This window comes from Desmodus rotundus, chromosome 12 (genome assembly GCF_022682495.2).
Source record: "Desmodus rotundus isolate HL8 chromosome 12, HLdesRot8A.1, whole genome shotgun sequence".
Classification (NCBI taxonomy): Eukaryota; Metazoa; Chordata; class Mammalia; order Chiroptera; family Phyllostomidae; genus Desmodus; species Desmodus rotundus.
The window spans coordinates 16384401-16403904 of record NC_071398.1 but is presented as its reverse complement, the minus strand read 5'-3'; the positions used below and the strand labels follow the sequence as shown (position 1 = coordinate 16403904).

The following is a 19504-nucleotide window of genomic DNA, read 5'->3' as shown; positions in this document are numbered from 1 at the left end:
ATCTTCCAAATATGCATTGAAAGGGACTAATAGCAGTTGTACTGAGTGACTAGATTATGGATTATTTATTTTCTTCTATTTCTGTATTTTTCAAAGATTTTTAGTATCTATTAATTATATAACAGAAAAGGAACACTGTAGTTTGAAATATAAGGAAAATTTAGCATATCAATCATTTTGGCAAGATAATGGTTTTTACATTCACTTATACTATTTAAGCAAATATTTATGAGAACAGTTGATAATGAGTTTTACTATTTAAGTAAAAAAAAGATCTCATTTTGGATGAAGACTGTTCAGTGAGTTGACAAAGTATACACATTGGGACTTAAAGAATAATAGCACATGTAATTAAACAATTTATGAAATGCTACTTTAAAAAAGTCCTTAAAATTATCTTTATCCTCTAGGTTTTATAAAAATAGAATACATAAATATTTGTATCTCTAGACATGTAAAATTATTGAAAATATCAACTAACTCTTAGTCATTCAAATTACTAATTTTTAAGGCATGATGGCTTAAGAAGAAAAGAAGAAAGCAGCACTTTAATTGTATGGATTTTACTTCTAAATGACAGCTAAAACAAAAACCCATTTTCTTGGCATATTCTATCCAGAAGTCTTAAAATGACATTCTATTCTTTTGCACTGCATATCCTTCCAGTTGTTTGTAGTACAAAAATAATTTTCACTATACAATGCCTAAAACAGATTCACATCCAGATAACATAATATGTTAATATCTAGGACTACCTCTAAGAGATACAAAGCTACTAATTCTCAGGACATTTGGTTGAAGAATTTAAGAATGATATGGCTAGGAATGTTTAAATACTGAGTAGTTTTTTTCTTAAATGGTTTTGTTTTCTTAATAAACTAACTTTTACATTAACATTTTAATTATACAAAAATGCTATTCCCATCTTGCAGATCAATAAACTGTTGTACTACAATATATTTGAGAGTATATTTTCTCTAATTTAGCATTATATAAATTGTAAGTTTATAGCACATTAGATTTAAGGTTTCATACCTTAGCTCTCAAAACATTTTTAAATATCTTTCATGTTTTTAACATTTCTCCTGTTGAAGAATTTAGGACTTTGGCTTCATATCATCTTAATAATTGTCTTCAAAGGCCTATTTTCTATGTTTACATATGGTTTTATCCTTTCCTTGATATAGTTCTTAATAAGTCAAAATTTAAACTTCTTCCATCATTTCCATATGCTAAAATAAAATATTTTTCATTACCGAAGAAGCTGGACATTTCTTCTCCTGCTTGATGAGTTTCTGTTCCATGAATTATTTCATGAGAGATTTTGTCTTGACAAATGTATAATAATGCTTTCCCTGGGTAACCTCAAGTCATTTCTAAGGTCTATCATACAAAAAGGTATCTATCATATAAAAGGAGAAGCAGAAAGACGTAGGTCAAGATATCTCTTTAATAGCAACTGAAAACCATGTGTGTTAACTAACACTAAGTCAAAAATTTTACGTGTTTTTTTTATTTGAAACTAACATTTATTTCAGTATAAAATAACAGTCTCTCTTCTAGTACTTAAAAAAAAAAAAACACCTTTTTCTATTGAGGGTCAAATAAACATATACCTGTACGTAATGATAGATATACATGAGTCTTTTAGATCTGTCTACTATGTTTCAGAGCATTTTTATATAGGTAACAGTTTTGCAAATATGTCCTAGAATTCTTGAATCCACTAATAGTAACATTTTAAGAAAGGGTATACCCTGTTTTCTTTTAGATAATTTCCTAATCTGGACTTTCTAAAAATAAAACACAGTTAAATGTGCCTTTTCACTTAACTGCATCACCCTAAAGGAGTTTTTTAAATAAGGGTAGGGAAGCAAGTAGCATAGAGTAATTATTGCTTAAATGGTAGGTATTAGTTTAAAAATGTACTGAGAGGATATTTAAGGACAAATGTCATATACATTAAAAATACTCATTATACTACTCAAAAGATATCAATGATGTCATCATTAGTAAACCAATGAAGAGCTTCTCCATCACTTTCTGTGACAACCTGAAATTGTAGATCATGGGTCAAACTGAAGAATCATTCTCTGCCTCCCCAAAAAATATCTCTCAAAATCCAGTGTGTTAAATTTATCAAAATATGTTTAATATACTATAGGAAATTTTAAAAGTCTAGCAATTAAATATTACAATAAAAGTACTAAAGGAATTAAAAACTTAAAAATAATTCATAGTATTCTGTACTATATAGCAGTGAATATTCTGTAATATAGTTACAGAAATGTATTTAGTGTGTATTGTGAATTGGAAGAAATGAATGAAAACTTAAACATGTACCATGATCTGGTTCTATTACCCTTCAAAAACATAACCCAGAATCTCAGGGGAAAAAAAATGATGTATTTTTAAAAATCCCAAATCAATGTGATGTATCCAAAAAAAGCTTAAAGGAAATGCATAAATCTAAATGATGAAAATCAAGCCATCAATTAAGTTTTTCCTTATTCCATGAAATAAAAAAAAGTCTAAAATCCTCACAAAAATGGAAATGGATTGAACCATATGGAGAGACAATATAAAAGAGGGCACAAACTAGTCCTTTGTGAACGTTTTGAGTTGTTTTAGCTAGAAACATTATGTGCTAGTTGTTTTTAAAATATAAATCTTTTTGAAATGTAAGTTATTTCAAAACAGATTATTTTATTTTATACTACTTAATCATACCCACAATAAGATACCTATTGCTAAAATCTATTGATATTTTATTTTTTCTCTAGTGAAACCCGGTAATTTTAAGTTAAAATTTTCAGGTATTTCAATGATAAAATTAGTATCTCTGCTTTATATGCAAACTGGAGCTGAGCAATTAAGTGAGGAATGATTTTTTTTGTTTGTTTTGCATAATGGTGATAGAACTTAAAAAAATGTGAATACCAACCCATTTCCTGCTTTTGAGTTGCCTTTGTTGTCCGTGGTAAGCTGAGAAAGCACATAGTGAGGTGCTTTGGCACTGTCGGCATCAAATATATCCATATTAGATTCTTCACAATCTCGTCGTTTGACCCCCGGCCTCTGCTTTGGATTTCGTTTTCGTGATTTACGAGGTACCTCAGTGTTATCATTGTAGGAACTGGTGCTCATGTTACTGAAGTTGGAGGGGGAATCCTCCATCCACATACTGCAGCTCTGCTCAGATTCCAATCCACACCCCTCATCCTGGCAGGACATCCGACTGTTATCCAGCAAGTCCTCAGGTGGTGGTGAGATGTACAAGACTGTGTGCCTCTTCGGTGTTGATGGATGCTGCTGAACTGTGTTACTGGTTAACTGCTTTTCACTTACCCCTCTGTTACTTACCCCCAAGGCTGAGGAGCAGCTCTCCACTTGCATAGCCTTGCTGTCGGTGACTGAGGTAGAATAAATGGTAGGGCTGGAAGAGGTGGTAAAGGAGCTGCAAGCACCGCCCATGGAGGAAGAGGAGGGAGCTGAAGAAGCATCTGCAGTGTACAATTTAAAAGTAAATACACTGTACATGTTTTCACCTATGCTGGCTAGCAGTCCCATTGAAAATGTAATTTGTGAACTGATTGTTTTTCCCCAAAATGAATAGTTGAAATTTGGTTAAGTTTTAGAATACAAATGCTTCAAGCAATACAAGGCCTAAGAAATTCATTTTTTAAAAAATGCCCAAATAGCATTATGTTACTTGTGTTATAATTGATAGATTTTTTAAAAATCTAAATTAATGTTTTAAGCTGTAAAGCAAGAATAAAACTTTTATTGCCTCAGCTGGATGTTTTGTTGAATTTTAATCATTTAAAATAATAAAGAAAACCCCAATATAAAAATATATGCTTGTGGTCCACATTCAATGCCAATTAAATAATTTATTATAGAATTTGAAAAGTGGGACTGTGCTTAGCCACAAAATATTAAAATAAGTTTCTAACCTATGAAGCAGAGAACTACAGGTCATTTTTAATGCAGACACTCCCTGCTTCAGAGGCAAATCCTGGAATAAAAATATGAGAAAATAAATGAGAAAAGAGCTGCTGATTATTCCAGATATCAATTATAAAATGAAAAATAAAGAGAAAATATATATAATCAACTGAATTGGAGGCAAATGGAACTGGTACCATCAATAAGATTCTTGTCAGTATGATCTAGAAGAATAAAAGTGAAAAAGGTTTGATTTGGAACATGCTGGGCTGCAGAAGATAAGCAGTTAACCACTGAGGGTCTCCAGAAGTTAAAGTGGCAGTTCAAAACCATGATCTCTAAAATAAATAAATCCATCCTAAATGGCAGAATGAAAAGCAGAGTAAGGACTGATTGTTGGATGGATTTTCTTATATAAAGTACTTAATTATACTCAGCAACTAGTTAACACTGTTCATTTCCTTTCTCTTTAAAGGGCCTGCTTGATTTAAACTATTAAAGGAATTTCCTAAAATGAGTAATAGTAAATTTTATGGCTGGAATCTAACAACAAAGAATTAAGCAGGAAAAGTCTCTGCAGATCACCAGAATTAGTTCCTATAAAAAGGTCTTTTATAAAACCACTTATCTATTATGCTTAGCAAAAAAGATTTAAGTAGATCCTTTCAAATGTGTGGCAACTGGCAGAACAGCTCATTAAAAAATAAATAGGTAACAGACAACTAAAAGATATGTTTAAATCTAAAATTAATTTTTATCTATAGCCAAGTATGCCACTGTTTTAAGTGGTATGATGAAACTTAAAATTGTGATATGCAATTATTGAAATTGTAACATTCATATCAACTATAATATATAAAGAGTGAAATATAAGAATGCCTATGTGTAGATAATCAAAAGCCATGTGCCAAAGATCTATTTTTTAAATGAAAACATGTACCAAAATACTTAGATCATTCGCAAGAACTAAATTCACTCATAATTTTTCCTTACTTTTAAGACTAAAGAGCACAGTAATTAGTATTATCATCAATAATATGATCTACTTAATGCCCCTTGGAGAGATTATTCTTAACCGTAAGTCAAAGAACCTACAGCAATTAGAAGATACCAGTTCCATTTTCCAGTTTGTTTCTTTGTCAAATTCAGTAGCTGAAATTGGAAAATTCAGTCACTTTAAACTGCATTCCAATTTAAAGAAAAATTTATCAATTTTGTATCATGCATTAATGCAATGTTTTCTTAGTAAATATTTTAAAAGATTTATAAAAACTACAAAATCTAGATGCTAATGTCAGTGACAGTTTAGGAGCTGATTTGTAGCCACTTTGGGTTTAAATAACAAGTTTTTCCTTGTTTTTTGAAAAATACAATAGAATTCATTTTAGAAAAAAATAGAAAAGGTATTATGTCTAACATTCCTCCACCTGTTCCAACTATTGGCAAAAATGAAACTAAATTTTTATGTGTATATGAGCCCATGTTCTTTATTTTCAGAGAAATACAAGTATGCAGTATGCAATATTTGTAGTGGAACACACAAAGCATGCAGCATGAATGCTGTGAACTTGTATTTCTATAAACAGCTTTCGCCCACCCATGCTCTTTGAATCTAAGTACCATGCACATGAGAATGCAGAATACGAACATCGCAGGGATCCCTGTCCTTGAAAGGTGGAAAATACAGGTGAAAAGCAATGAGGCACTCAAAAGCAAGTTATGTGGTGTTTATAAATTTAATCTGCAAGATATAACCTAGCATTGCATTTTGAGGTATACTATATGAGTTTATCTTGCAAATATTATCAAAACAATCATGTTTATAAAACCCAGTTTATATATTCATACATAAATGTCTGTTCTGGGACAGGTATGCCAAACTGTGATCTCATTCATACCCTACATAAATTAAAATATTCTACACATTTTCCTTAATGCCTAACATATAATTTTAATATTTTACCTGTAGACTCCTGGATATAGTTATTCAATAAAAACATTCATTAGCACAAAACTATGAAACTGAAAACAAATTCTGTCAAAAGACAGGAGTAGTAAACATCCTTTAATTAAAAGTACTATTAGATTTTAAAGCCTACCTCATTTTGGCCCTAAATTACAAAGATTCTACTCATTTTAAGACTACAAAATGAGACAGTATTTAAAAACTATAAAACTCTTTACCACAGTATCATTGTTGCTCTGATGATGATTATAGTGGTGTTTAAAGTCTTTCACATAAAGATGTTATATTCTGGTTAGCAAGACATCACCTAAGTGCATTAATAATGACAGGTGAGGTGGAGGAGGATAAGACTATAAGCCTCTTGAAAGCATGGACAGTATTCTTCCCATCTGAGACCTTTCCAACACCTATATTGTGCCTTGTATGTTATTTGTTATTAAATTAATTTGTAAGAAGCCAATATTTGATATGGGTGCTGAGTTATATTAAATTCACAAATAAATGTACTAATGTGTCCAAAATGGACACATCAGGTTAATTAAAAAAAGGATTTAATACTCAAAATCCTTAGACTATATATTACTATAATAGCATTATCTGATAGTGGGAAAAGGTTTAAAAGTAACTTAAGAGTTTAGAGGTAACATTCATCATTTCTACAAAGAGCGCTCTAATAACTTACTTTCTTGAAACTATATATAAGCTAAATTACCTACTTGGGCACTAACCTATAAATGTACTAAGAATAAAATATATTTAACATTAGCTATTAAAAATAAAGGCATAACAACAATATCAAGAACATTTTAGATTTTTAAACATTAGTTTGTCATTTCTAAGCATTCCTAGAAAACCACTAAAGAACATTCCTGGAAATATTATAAATATACTTAAGGTCACCATATCATTAAATAGCAAGAAAAAACTTAATTGACATTCTAATGAACAAAAAATGCTAATGCAATCCTGCTTAATGTATATATTCTTTTTTATTTATAAGTTCTTATAAACAAAATATGCTAACTACCTCCCCTTTGTTTGGTTTTGAGTCTCCATTTTTATCTATTAGGAATGCAGATACTATGTTTAATTGCTGCATATCAAAATATTAGAACTCCAACATAAAAATGTTTTAGTAACTGCTTGTATTATCTCACTGAGTAATTATAATGTATCTATTTTATAACTTTATAATTGTATTTGTTCTTAAATCCCTTACAAATCCTTCGTAAAGACTGAAGTTTTTCTCAAATTTTTTTTCTTAAACTTATTCTTTCACCTAAGTAATGTATGAATACATTTTTATTATATTTTTATGAAAAAATTATCTTTGAACCTAGAAAAATTCTATTTTTCCAGTAATTTCTGTGACCACAGAGAGCACAGCAAACCAAAGGGAAAAAAATATAAACCATTTCTACAATTAACTAATACGAATTTATAATCTCAAAATAATGGATTAATTCTAAAATTTATAAATGAAGGGAAATATCACATCTATAGTGTTCTAATAATTCTATTATTAAGAATAGCCAATTAGTAGATAAAATGCCAATAATGATGATGAACTCAAGTTGGACATATGGCTTCTTTTAAGGAAATGGATTTGTTAAGGTTCACTACGAATACTCAAATCAGCTCAAATAAAAAGAGTGGCAGACAATATCTATATGGATAACCCAGGATTTCCAAGTACTATTAATTTGATTAGAGGGATGGAAATGGATTTTTAAATGCTACCACATATAGAAACCATGTAGATTTTATATACTCCTTGCTTAAGCTGTATTTTAAAATTAAGAATTATTAATTCTAGATTTGTGAAGTAGAAATTTTAATTACTGTATCATTTTAGTGCTTAACATACCATAAAAAAAAGAGATGATACTTTACATGGAACTAACCAAACTTTTTATCAAAAGCTTTGAAATTAGAAACATTCTTTAGAGTTCTCAGAAGGAACAAATACCTTTTACTGATTTAAAATATATGACAGAAATTACATTTAACTAAGCTTCCAAAATAAAAATGTGTTCCCTACATTTTCAACATCAGTGTAAAAATCAGTCAGTTTTCCTAAGAAAGCCATTAAAACAAAGCCATAAAGTTTTGCAAGTGCACTGAGTGTACCAATAGTGGAACGGAGAAGGAGTAAATTATTGACTGCTCAGAAAATAATCATGAAAAGCAACGCAGGATGTTTAGAAACAATTTCTGGTCTAAAAAAACACTGTTTAACCAAAGTTACTGGTTTTAAGTATTTCATTTTTCTTTCTGGTAACAATAGCTTCAGATCTAAGTATCTTGTCTGATGAAAGTCACCAGATACAAGGATATATTTTCACATCAAAGAAGAAAGATATTGAGAGAAAAAAATTATAAGGCCAACATTCATGTTGCCAAGGGACTGAAAAATCTAGGACACACAAAGTGGCTGCAAACCTGCTTTGTCAACACCTTACATGCCAACCTTCATTTTCTACTTTTCTTCTTCTTACAGTTTTAATGTAAAGTTTAAAACTTTACCAAAAGTTTAGTTTCAATCAGTATCAATCCACTATTTAGAAACAAAACAAAACAAAACAAAAAACAAAAATAAAGGAAGGAAGGAAGGAAGGAAGAAAGAAAAAAAGACTTATGAAGAAGTCTGAAAACCGACCTATACCCTGGGTGAGATTGGATGGGTTAAGTGTCTCTGGCACTATTTGTCTTCACTATTGACAGACACTGTCACACAACCCACCACACGATGCCTGTCTCTGAATGGCGAAGCTAGAATGCAAGTTAAGTGTATTAATAGAAAAAACAACTAGCATCCCAGCATATAAAATAAGCAATCCAGATTATTTTACCAAAAAAAACCCCGAAAGAACAAAAAACAAAAATTGTAGGGTCAATCACTTAATTATGTTTAAAACAGTTTCAAGTTCCCATTTGTACTTTTCCCCACCCAACATAAGTTTACATGCTACAATAAGCAGTGTTTTAAAACAACCTTTAAAAAATTAAATTATTCACATCCAAATAAATGCAAATGGGAAAATTTCTTATCCAAACTTTTTGTTAACTCATATTCACCAAACTGTTCTCTAGTTTACTAATGCAACCTAATCCATAAGCCAGAATGTTCTCTCATACAGGTGGGTTTTAGGTTGTCCTCTTACCCAAGTTCCCTTAAAAAGTGGAAGAGGCTATGCTCAAACAGCAAAAAATATTTATGTTTTAGCATCAAAAGAATCTTTTCATTTCTCAGGCCAACTTCCACATACTTCCTCATCCCCTTCAAAAAAAGTTACTAATTTACACTTTTAAAATATATATGCTACTGTGCCTAAAATGTCTGATCCCAGAGGCTCTATTTTTAAAAATAATTAGCACTATTCCTAAAGGTGAAAAGTTTGTTACTGATTTATTGGAGACCATCTTTTTCTTCTCCAGCCCATTAAACTGCCAGTCAGGATCCTAATATTATACAATACTTACTCTCCCATTTTTAATCTGAATTCTCCTAAAATAATTATTTTTCCTTTGTTAGTGTGTTAGTGTAGTTAATATATTCCTATAATATTTATTAAAGAATGTTTTCTGAAAAAGTCTTACAAAATTTCTAAGTGTCCTGACACTTATAAGAGCAATGTTTTAAATATATATTTTGTCCTAATCAAGCCAAAGTATCTAAGCACAATGTAAAATGTGTACTAGGCACACATTACAGAATTAAACTTTTTTTTACTGATTTAGAGAAAGAGAAAAGAAGTGGGAGAGAGAGAGAGAGAGAGAGAAACATCACTTTGTTGTTCTACTATGTATTCATTGGTTGTTTCTTATATGTGCCCAGACCAGGAATCAAACCCACAATCTTGGTGTATCGGATGATGCTCTAAACAACTGAGCTAGCTGGCCAGGGCTAGAATTTGTTTTTTAAATCCCCTCTTACTGGGAAAGAAAGATGCTTTCTATCATCTAGTCATTTAAGTACTACAGGGTAGCATTATTGTTAACACTGGGTGAACAGACTAAAGCCCAGAAAGAATCCTCTACCTCAAATAATTTAAACACAAAAGAATGGTTGAGAATCTGTGAACAGTTTTGGAATGCTATTCTATAGAGACAGGTAATATAAAAATGTGCTTACTCTATCAGAAACTGAATAAATCATAATGTTTACAAAAGTTATGTAATTATACTAGTTTATAACTAAACTTATTACATTGTCAAACACCCCAGGAAGGACAAGTTAAAAAACAAAAAGGACAATTTTTGTACCACTTGAAAGATAATGTTACTTCAAGGCAAAACGGAAATTATCACTATATAAACTTAAAAACTGGAGACAAAGTTCTGAGAATGCTATTTGAATATCACTTCAATACTTTATCATATAATGCATTTAAAAATAGTTTATAAATAATAAAGGTAATCCTGCCAACACTAGTTCAATATCTTCACAATTCCTTTTTTAGAGGTACCCCAAAAAGGAAAAATAGTATTTGTATGATTAAAACCTTCTACTTTCATTAATCAATCAGGTTTTACACCTGGGTCTGGACTAGAGTGTGTATTAAATCCAACTCTACACTAAATAGTCTAGGCAAAAAAAATAGAAGTCATAAATTGCTCTACCAGAAGTTATGATAACTGATCATGCAAATTTATCATTTCATTTTAAAAAAGTGATAAGAATTCTAAGAACTCTTAGCTTTATAGAATCCCTTTAGGAACTGTTTTTTCTAAGACTCATCCTCTATCAATGTTCCTTCTACAAGGGTTCCCATTGAGAGAGTGTTGATGTAAAATAAGTCAGAAAATCAATCCTATGGCTCATGTGTATGGCTGAACCTTGACTGATACGCAAAACTTCAAAGTAAGGTCAAAAACAGACTCAGTGAAAATGAAAAGAAAGAAGCAAAACGAAGTTGAAAATTATTCTTATAAAAATAAGATCTTATTTTTAAAATGGTATTAACAAATGAAAGGAGAAACATATGGGAGGAAGGTTAATGTTTGCTGAATGGTCACTAATTATCAGGTAATGTTAAGTATTTTATATATTTATGTTTATAGTCCCATTACGGAAAAGTTGATATTATCGTCTAGTTACAGGGATGATATCATTAGAAATTTATTTAACTTCTACAAGTTTCTGTCTACTTGATAGAAATGATGATAGCAATCAAATTCAAATTATGTCTTTACAATTCCAAAGTCAATACTAATTTTATTTCATATGTTCAAAATAAATAGCAATAAAACTATAATAATATATGTGCATGTGTGTATGATCTACATCATGGCCATATGGGCCTGGCATGTTGAAGTGCTTTCTCGTTCATTCTGATTTTTTAAAAAAGATTTTATTTCTTTATTTTTAGAGAGAGGAGAAAGGAGGGAGAAAGAGAGGGAGAGAAAAATCAATGTGCAAGAGATACATCAATCGGTTGCCTCTTGTGCATCCTCAACTGGGGACCTGACCCACAACCCAGGCATGTACTGTGGGAATCGAACCAGCAACCTTTCAGTTCACAGGCTGGCATTCAATCTACTGAGCCACATCAGCCAGGGCCATTTTCTGACTTACTTTAATTGACAGTATCTTGTTATGAGGGAGTGATATGAGAAGAATGAATTTTATATCAGTGGACTAAGTAAAAACTGCCAATGAATAAAAATACAATACTTGTATTTTTGGATGAAAAGTTAATGTACCCTTATCTATGCCAAAAAAAATTCATCAAGTATCTACTATATGTCACACCTTTGTTGCAAGAGTGCATTGGGCATTTTGAGTATTTTAATCAGCTTCCACCTGGTGTTTTTTAAATTATTAAGTATTTAAAACTAAACACCAATGTACCCTCTGCTCATATTTAACAGATGCTAACATTTTACTATGCATGATTTTATTTTTAAGAGAAAAAAATGTCACAGACACAGGTGAAGTATGTTTTTGTATACTATCCTAATGTATAGGTTTGTCCAGAAAAATTCCATCCATTGTTAATATAATGAGAACGTTTTGCATGACATCCATGTAACCTGGCAGTCAAGGAGAGTGGACTGGAATGTGCATATATGAACAATGATGACTTCACTATACTAGTCAATGGGGGCAGTAGACACTGAGTGAACATGTATAATGTAACCATCACATGCAAAATGACTGAACAAGTACAGCAACAAATCTGCATCAAATTTTACATTAGGTTGAATATTCCTCCATGGAAACTATTTGGATGATTTGGGAGGACGCAGTTATGGCCAACTGGTGATTGGCAACTTCATTATGACAACATGCTCATGCATCACGTCCTGTGCAGTTTTTTTTGCAAAACGTCAAATCACCCAGGTGACTCAGCCCCCCTACAGCCCAGATTTGGTATCCTACAACTTCTGGCTTTTCCCAAAACTAAAGTTACCTTTGAAAGGTAAGAGATTTCAATTTCAGACCACTGATGAAATTCAGGAAAATACGAAGGGGCAGCTGATGGCAATTGGGAGAACTGTGTGAGGTCCCAAGGTGCCTACTTTGAAGGGGACTGGGGCATCATTGTCCTATGTAAAATATTTCTTGTATCTTCTATCTTCTTCAATAAATGTCTCTATTTTTCAGATTACATGGCTGGATACCTGCTGGACAGACCTCATAATCCCCTCACTCCTGTCCCAGCTGGAGTGTTATTTATACAACTTCATTAGTATTATTTATACACCTAATTGTTATAAAACAGTTATCGCTGTGATTTTCAGCCAGTATGCCACGAGAATTTTTAGAACATGCAATACCTGACTACGTAGTCAGGGGCACTGATCTCTTTTCCTTTATATTGTCAAAAAAATAAAAAAATAAAATAACAATAGCCCTGGTCAGTATGGCTCAGTTGGCTGGGCATCATTCTGTAAACTGAAGGGGTTGTGGGTTCAATCCTCGGTCAGGGCACCTACAAAAAAGGAACCAATTGATGTTTCTCTCCCTCTCTTTCTCCTTCCCTTCCCCATCTTGAATCATAGATATATAGGTCATATAACAGAGTTACATCTTACTGGTCAAGTCACATAATAAAGTTGCATCTGATTGGTTAATTTTTGGTACCAGAAATCTTATATACACGTTAGGCACCTGCCTGAGATTTTACAAGTCACTTTGAAGCAAAAAGAGTAGCTAATTATTATTATTTTTTGTAAATCAATCTGTTATACCTATATTTTGTCAGATCAGCAAAAATATATTTTTGGCGTACCACAGAATTTTAGTAATTAGTTTACATGTATGTGTACCATGAGATGCAAAAGATTTAAAATCACTGAGTTATATGGCAATACTTTTTTCTGATGATACTATCAATCTCATTAATGTTATAAAAAAGTCAATTTCTGTGCATTAATAATACAAAATTGTACAAAACACATAAAAACAGAACTTGTGTCAATTTTATGTATTTCTTTGGCCTCTGAATGGTTGAGAATCTGTAAACAGTTTAAAAATGCTACTCTATAGGCTCAAGTAATATAAAAATGTGCTTATTCTATCAGAAATTGAGTAAGTCAATATTTATAAAGTTATTGCTAAAAACTGAGAATAAAAAGGGAAAATTCAAGGAATAAATCAGTAACAGGCTATGTGTACTTTTTGTAAATTAAAGTTGATAATATGGATAGCCTCCTGAATTGGTAGTTATTTCTGAATTAACTGTTATGGTCCATTGTTGCTTATGCTTTTCACTCTAATAAGGTAGATATTAGCATAAATCTATACATACATACATTATTTCTGTAAGTATAAATGTATATATTTAGATTTACTTTAATTTCAATAAAAAGACAGAATGAAGAGTATAATTTTTAAAACTATTGTAACATGTTTGTAACTAGGATCTGACTTTCTTCTGGAAATGGTCCAGGTTTCTAGGAAAAATAGAAAGGGCCATATAGAGTAACCAACATCAACTTACATTTTAGCTCATAATATCAATGCATAGGTTACATAGGTGAATTACCTTTCCCCTCAATAGACTTTGGATATAATCTTAAAAGTAATATATGATATAAATGGCCAAAATTCTGAAATATGTTAACCTAGTTAACCCAGGAGAGGAATCGAAGGTAAATTTACTCCTCAAAGTTAGTCAACTCAAGAAAATCCAAATTGCATAATGGTAAATACTTTCTACAACTACTAATTTAAGTTACAACTTAAATTCAATGAGCTACATAATTCTGTTGCTGTGAAGAAGTAATATTCCTCTAGAAATCATACTCCCATTTGCAGATCCTGAAACTTGCTGAGAAGAAGGGGCATAGCTTTTTCAACTCAATATCCTACAGTGACTTCTAGGAGCCTGTGTTTCCTCAATTGAAGTGAGAGCACACAATGCCAAATTCCCTAAATAACAAGGGCAAGGAGAAAAAAACTTAGACCCCAGTAAGAAAGAAGAGAGGTATACTATACTGTGTTTAGAAGGATTGAGATATGATGACATGCAAATTGCCTGGTACAATTCCTATCACATGGAACTCAAAATGACAACTTACATTTTCTTCAACTCAGTTTTTGTACAGTTTTAATGTTATGGATGGTTTAGAAATTCCTAAAATTTTAATTTAGGTGATTAGGATGTCTGCAGCGAATTAAAGCATAACGTTTTTGATTATAGAACATTAATTTAGTTCTTTAGTGTGTTCTTCTACTGTGTAAATAGTACTAAGTTCTTTCAGTACAGAAAATACCTACTAGGTATTTAAAATCTATTAATTACTCTGTCACAGAATTTAAAGCATTATTTAATGTTTCCTTCTAATAAAAAAATTTATTACATGGATCACTTCATGTAAAATTATTAATTTACATTAAACCATTAAGGCCCTGGCTGGTGTGGCTCAGTGGATTGAGCACTGGCCTGCAAACTGAAAAGTCACTGGTTCAATTCCCAGCCAAAGCACATGCCTGGGTTGCAGGCATGGTTCCTGGTTAGGGGCATGCAAGAGGCAACCAATCTATGTTTCTCTTGCACATCGATGTTCCTCTCCCTCTCTTTCTCCCTTCCTTCCCCTCTCTCTAAAAGTAAATAAATAAAATCTTTTAAAAAATTATTAAACCATTAAAAATTCTCAGTGATTCAACTAGTAGAAATATTCAACAGAGATTTGTATTGTATATGCTTTATGAGTATATATACTTTCACATGTTAAAAACTGCTACCAAGTATGAGTGTGCTGAGAATACATTACTTCTAAAAAGAATACTAATATATAATTACTAAAAGTAAAATAACTTTTTGAAAATAAAAGGATTACTAAGTAGTTATTCTTAAGGTTCTCTGGCTGGATTATAAAAGGTGTGGTTTAATTCACTGTCTACTCAAAAATTCAAATAAAAAACTTAAAGCAATAGTCACCTTAGCAAAATCATATTTTGATATAAACTGATAAACATAATGCCATATTCCAAAATGAAGACAAAGTATAGGACAGAACAAGAAAATAATCTGATTTCTTAAAATGAACAAACTTCATTGTCTATTTATGTCAAAGGCTTCCAACTTTATATAAATTAAGTAAATCTAAGGATAAAAACTGTAAACGTATAAGTAGATTTAAAATACATTTGCTGGTGTGGCTGGTGTGGCTCAGTGGATTGAGTGCCAGCCTGCAAACCAAAAAGTCACTGATTCAATTCCGAGTCAGGGCACATGCCTGGGTTTTGGGACAAGTCCCCAGTTGGGGGCATGCAAGAGGCAACTGATAGATGTTTCTCTCATACATAAATGTTTCTCTCCCTCTCTTTCTCCCTTCCTTATCCTCTCTCTAAAAAGTAAATAAAAAATTTAAAAACGTTAAAAAATTATAAAATACATTTAATTGGTATGTGCATTATATCTCAATAAAGCTGTTATTTAAGAAAAATACCTGCCAGGTCTCTTTTCAAAAACCACAAATTCTGCTGTACTTGTTTTATTTCTCCTAAATACTTACATTTTAGTTCTTTATAACATATACTAGAAGAAACACACACACACACAAACACCCCCCAAAATATCCTCTCACAATTTATATTTCTTCTTGACCAACTATTTATTTTGCAAAAAAATAACAACAATTCATTTGGATAACTCTTTTTGTATTAGGAAAATGGCTTCTCTCTTAACTACTGAGAACCTACAATAATACTGTTCAGAAACTCTGCATTTCTAAAACTTTTATTCATTCACATATTGAATTTCAAACTCTTAATTACCTTACCAGTGGGACAAAAACAGAGGTCTTTAAAAAATGGGGAGGAGTACAGAATTTCAGACTGTTTGATTCTCAACTACACCTCCCAGATTTTGACACCTGACCCCACGGAAAGGCGAAGAGTTGTACAGGAGAAGTCAGTCCTCCTTCCCCCACCCTCAACCCTTGGACTTACCGGATAGAAAGATGTTATTGCTGGGAGTATGTAAAAGTGGAAATAGTGTAGAGGCAGGAAAAGATCTGAGAGACATTCTTTTACCCAATATTCTGGATTGTGGATTAGCAGCACCATGTTTACTCATTCTCTCAGTAATATGTAAAGGGAAAATATCTAGTTTGGTGAATCTGAGAAACAGATTTTTAATAATTAAATAATAAAGAATGTACATTAACACCTACATGCCAAGCCTCTAAATTTTAAATTTTAAATTGATTTAGAACTTGTGAAACACAAACCTTTATGGCAGAACTAGAAGTCTGTTCCCACCAGGCCCTCATAACTGATAGCAGCCAATCCGGCTCCTTCAAAACTCTGAAGAATTAACTACATCAAGAGTCATCATTTTTATGCATTTAATACTTAAACAGCAAATGCTATAGATTAAAAAAACACTCACAAAAGTCTAAATTAATGTGTCTTTCCCAAGAAATCTAGTTTTTTGGGCAGGAAACACTGAGGAGCTGGTAATTTACTCTAAATCTTTGTCTTTGACAGTTATGTCACTAAGGATATTAATAGGTCAAATAAAAAAAGCAACTCTAATGATATATACTAATTGATCTCCCTACAATAATTTTGTAATTTAAACTCTCTTACCTAGAATGTTATGACAAAGGCTCTATTCTACCAATAAGATACTAGAATCGTGGAATAAGACTATGTTGGTTACTAAAACTAAATTTATATTTTAAAAATTTCAAATGACTTAAAAATTTCAAATGGTTTTAGATCACAGAAACTTTGTGTGTGTGAATATAAGAAAAGTGTCAAGATTACCTCCTCACTCTCTTTACCATCATTACAAAGTCAATAACTTCTCAATATAGTAAGAATTTATTACTTCAGAATACTTCCTGGTTTCATTCTCATATTTTCAGGATTTTTCAACTGATACTTTTCAATTTAATTTACCTGGAGAGGATTTTCTCAAATATATGGAAAGAGGAACACAGGGAAGAAGAGAGGATCAACATTCCATTAGGGACCCAAATTCAAGAACTTTCAATATTTATATATAAAAACTTCTGGAATTCAGTTTGGTGTTATGAAAAGGAAGTGGTGTTCTTTTCCCAAACCTAGCTAACATTTTTTCAGCTTAAAAAAAAAAACAAAACTCTGGATCTACTGTCAACAGATGTTAAAAAGCACAGAAGAAACAGACTTTTAGTTCTATACAGATTCAACATGTCTTTAAAAAACAATCTCAAAAGATACAAAAGAAATCAGTTAGTCAATTTCTACCTGTGGATTTAAAGTGAAATATTTCATTAAAATATCGTTTTTCATATTTTATTGCCTGATATAAATTTTAAACTAGATTAAAACTTTAAATTTCAGAAAATATATTCGGGGACATTTTGGAACCCTGTGGATACAAAGTGAAACCAGGTCATCTTACCAATTTCACTACTAAAAAGCTCACAATTAAATCCACAGAATAACATCTGTTAGAAAATGTCTGGCAACACATGAACAGTGAGCAGGGCTGATAAGTTTCTTTCCATGTTTAAAGTTTTCCTGCCCTCAACTAGGAAGGCAGCAAATTGCAATATACAGCTCAGGGGAAGATTGGTACACAAAGTTAATAGTACATAGGTTAACACATACAAAAAAATATCTGAAGTTCTACTGCAGTACCAATACCCTCATTTAAATCAAAACCTTCCACTTTACTGTTCTTTTGAAACAAAAAGAATGTACTTAAAACAATGTTCTAATGGACTCAGTACCATTTGAAAAGATGAGAGGTATCATATTAGACAAGAAACCTCTAGTTACTAGGACACATAAAACTTAAGAGTATATAATTTTTTCCTCTTTTTTAACCAAACACTTAGCAGTCTATAAACCCAACCAAAAGAAAAACACAGTTGGGCAATGTAATATTTTTGAAAGCATTCTTGTAATTTATTACCAATCAAGACTTTTTTTTCTATTAGTTTGTCAATCTTGTATTCTAATTCACTCAAAATTTGAAAGCTTTACATAATTATAATTATATAAAGTGTATGATTTGAGAGCTGAGTAAAAATAAGCTTAATAAATTTCAAACATTAATTACATACTTTTAATTGATGTAAAAATGTCATATAGATATTACATTCAAATCTTCCATCACTTTCAACTGAGTTTACAATAAGTATAAAGTCACATTAGTTTTTAAAGTAGGTAAAAGGTTATAGAAACATGCTACAAACAAAAGAGAGACTTGAGTAAATGAGTTCTTTTCCAGATTATATAAAGAAAATATTGTTTCCTTCTTTAAAGCAAATTTAAAAAAATAATTGTTAAATATAGTTTAACAAATACAATTTTCTACCCATGGCTTGGTATTTAACCTTCTCATGTGCAGCCAACAAAAGACCTTTAAATTCATTCCCATAGTTGAAAATAAGGTACATTTTAGAACATGGTATTAGTAGATGTGCCAATGTGAAGTTTTAAGAAATAATAATTATATCAATAAAATCATATTGAATTTTTTAAGTTTTAAAAGTATATATTTTAAAACCTCCAATCTGGCTGGTATGGCTCAGTCGACTGAGCTCCAGACTGTGAACCTAACGGTCGCTGGTTCGATTCCCAGTCAGGGCACATGCCTGGGTTGTAGGCCAGGTTCCCAGGTAGGGGTATGTGAGAGGCAAGTGATGTCACCTCTCTCTAAAAATAAATAAATAAATAAAAATCTTTTTAAAAATTAAACCTAAAACAAAGCCTCAAATCACACTCTTTTTGATATAAACTTTACCAGCACTGTTCATGTTGGCCAGATAATACCCTAGTTTTCTTAATAAAGTAAAATGAAATGCATACCAGCAGCAACTACAGCTGGAGGAGGCGAGCCTGCCTCACCACCACTTGTCTGACTCATTGATGCTACAGATGTTTCTCTAGATGGCGGTAACTGTAACTCCTTTGGGAGAAGATCATATACAGATTCTGCGGGTGAAGGGAAGAGAAAAAATTGTGGTAAGAGTGTAAGTCAACAATCTAATATATGAGCACAAGTATATCTTTTTCACTCACAAGAGGAACTATATTATTCACACACACACAAAGACTCCATAAAATTACTGTTTTAAAAATTGCTAACAAATATTTTTCCTTTTATCATATAATATTACTGAACAAAAGAGTAA

The 19504-nt window shown here is 31.5% G+C and overlaps 1 protein-coding gene across 10 annotated transcripts in view; it reads right to left on the bottom strand.

The window, feature by feature from the left end:
• NFAT5 (nuclear factor of activated T cells 5) overlaps window positions 1-19504 on the bottom strand; it is a 129954-nt gene that overhangs the window by 53240 nt on the left and 57210 nt on the right. For 8 of the 10 annotated variants that reach the window (XM_024556144.4, XM_071219851.1, XM_024556142.4 and 5 more), the window contains 2 exons: window positions 19179-19304; window positions 2945-3503 (listed from right to left, as the gene is read on the bottom strand). In XM_024556144.4, the coding sequence (XP_024411912.2) occupies window positions 2945-3503; window positions 19179-19304 (685 nt within the window). Of the gene's footprint in view, window positions 1-2944; window positions 3504-3956; window positions 4019-8573; window positions 8687-19178; window positions 19305-19504 lie in introns of those variants that run through there. The other 2 variants (XM_071219853.1, XM_045192004.3) reach the window with 2 other exon arrangements.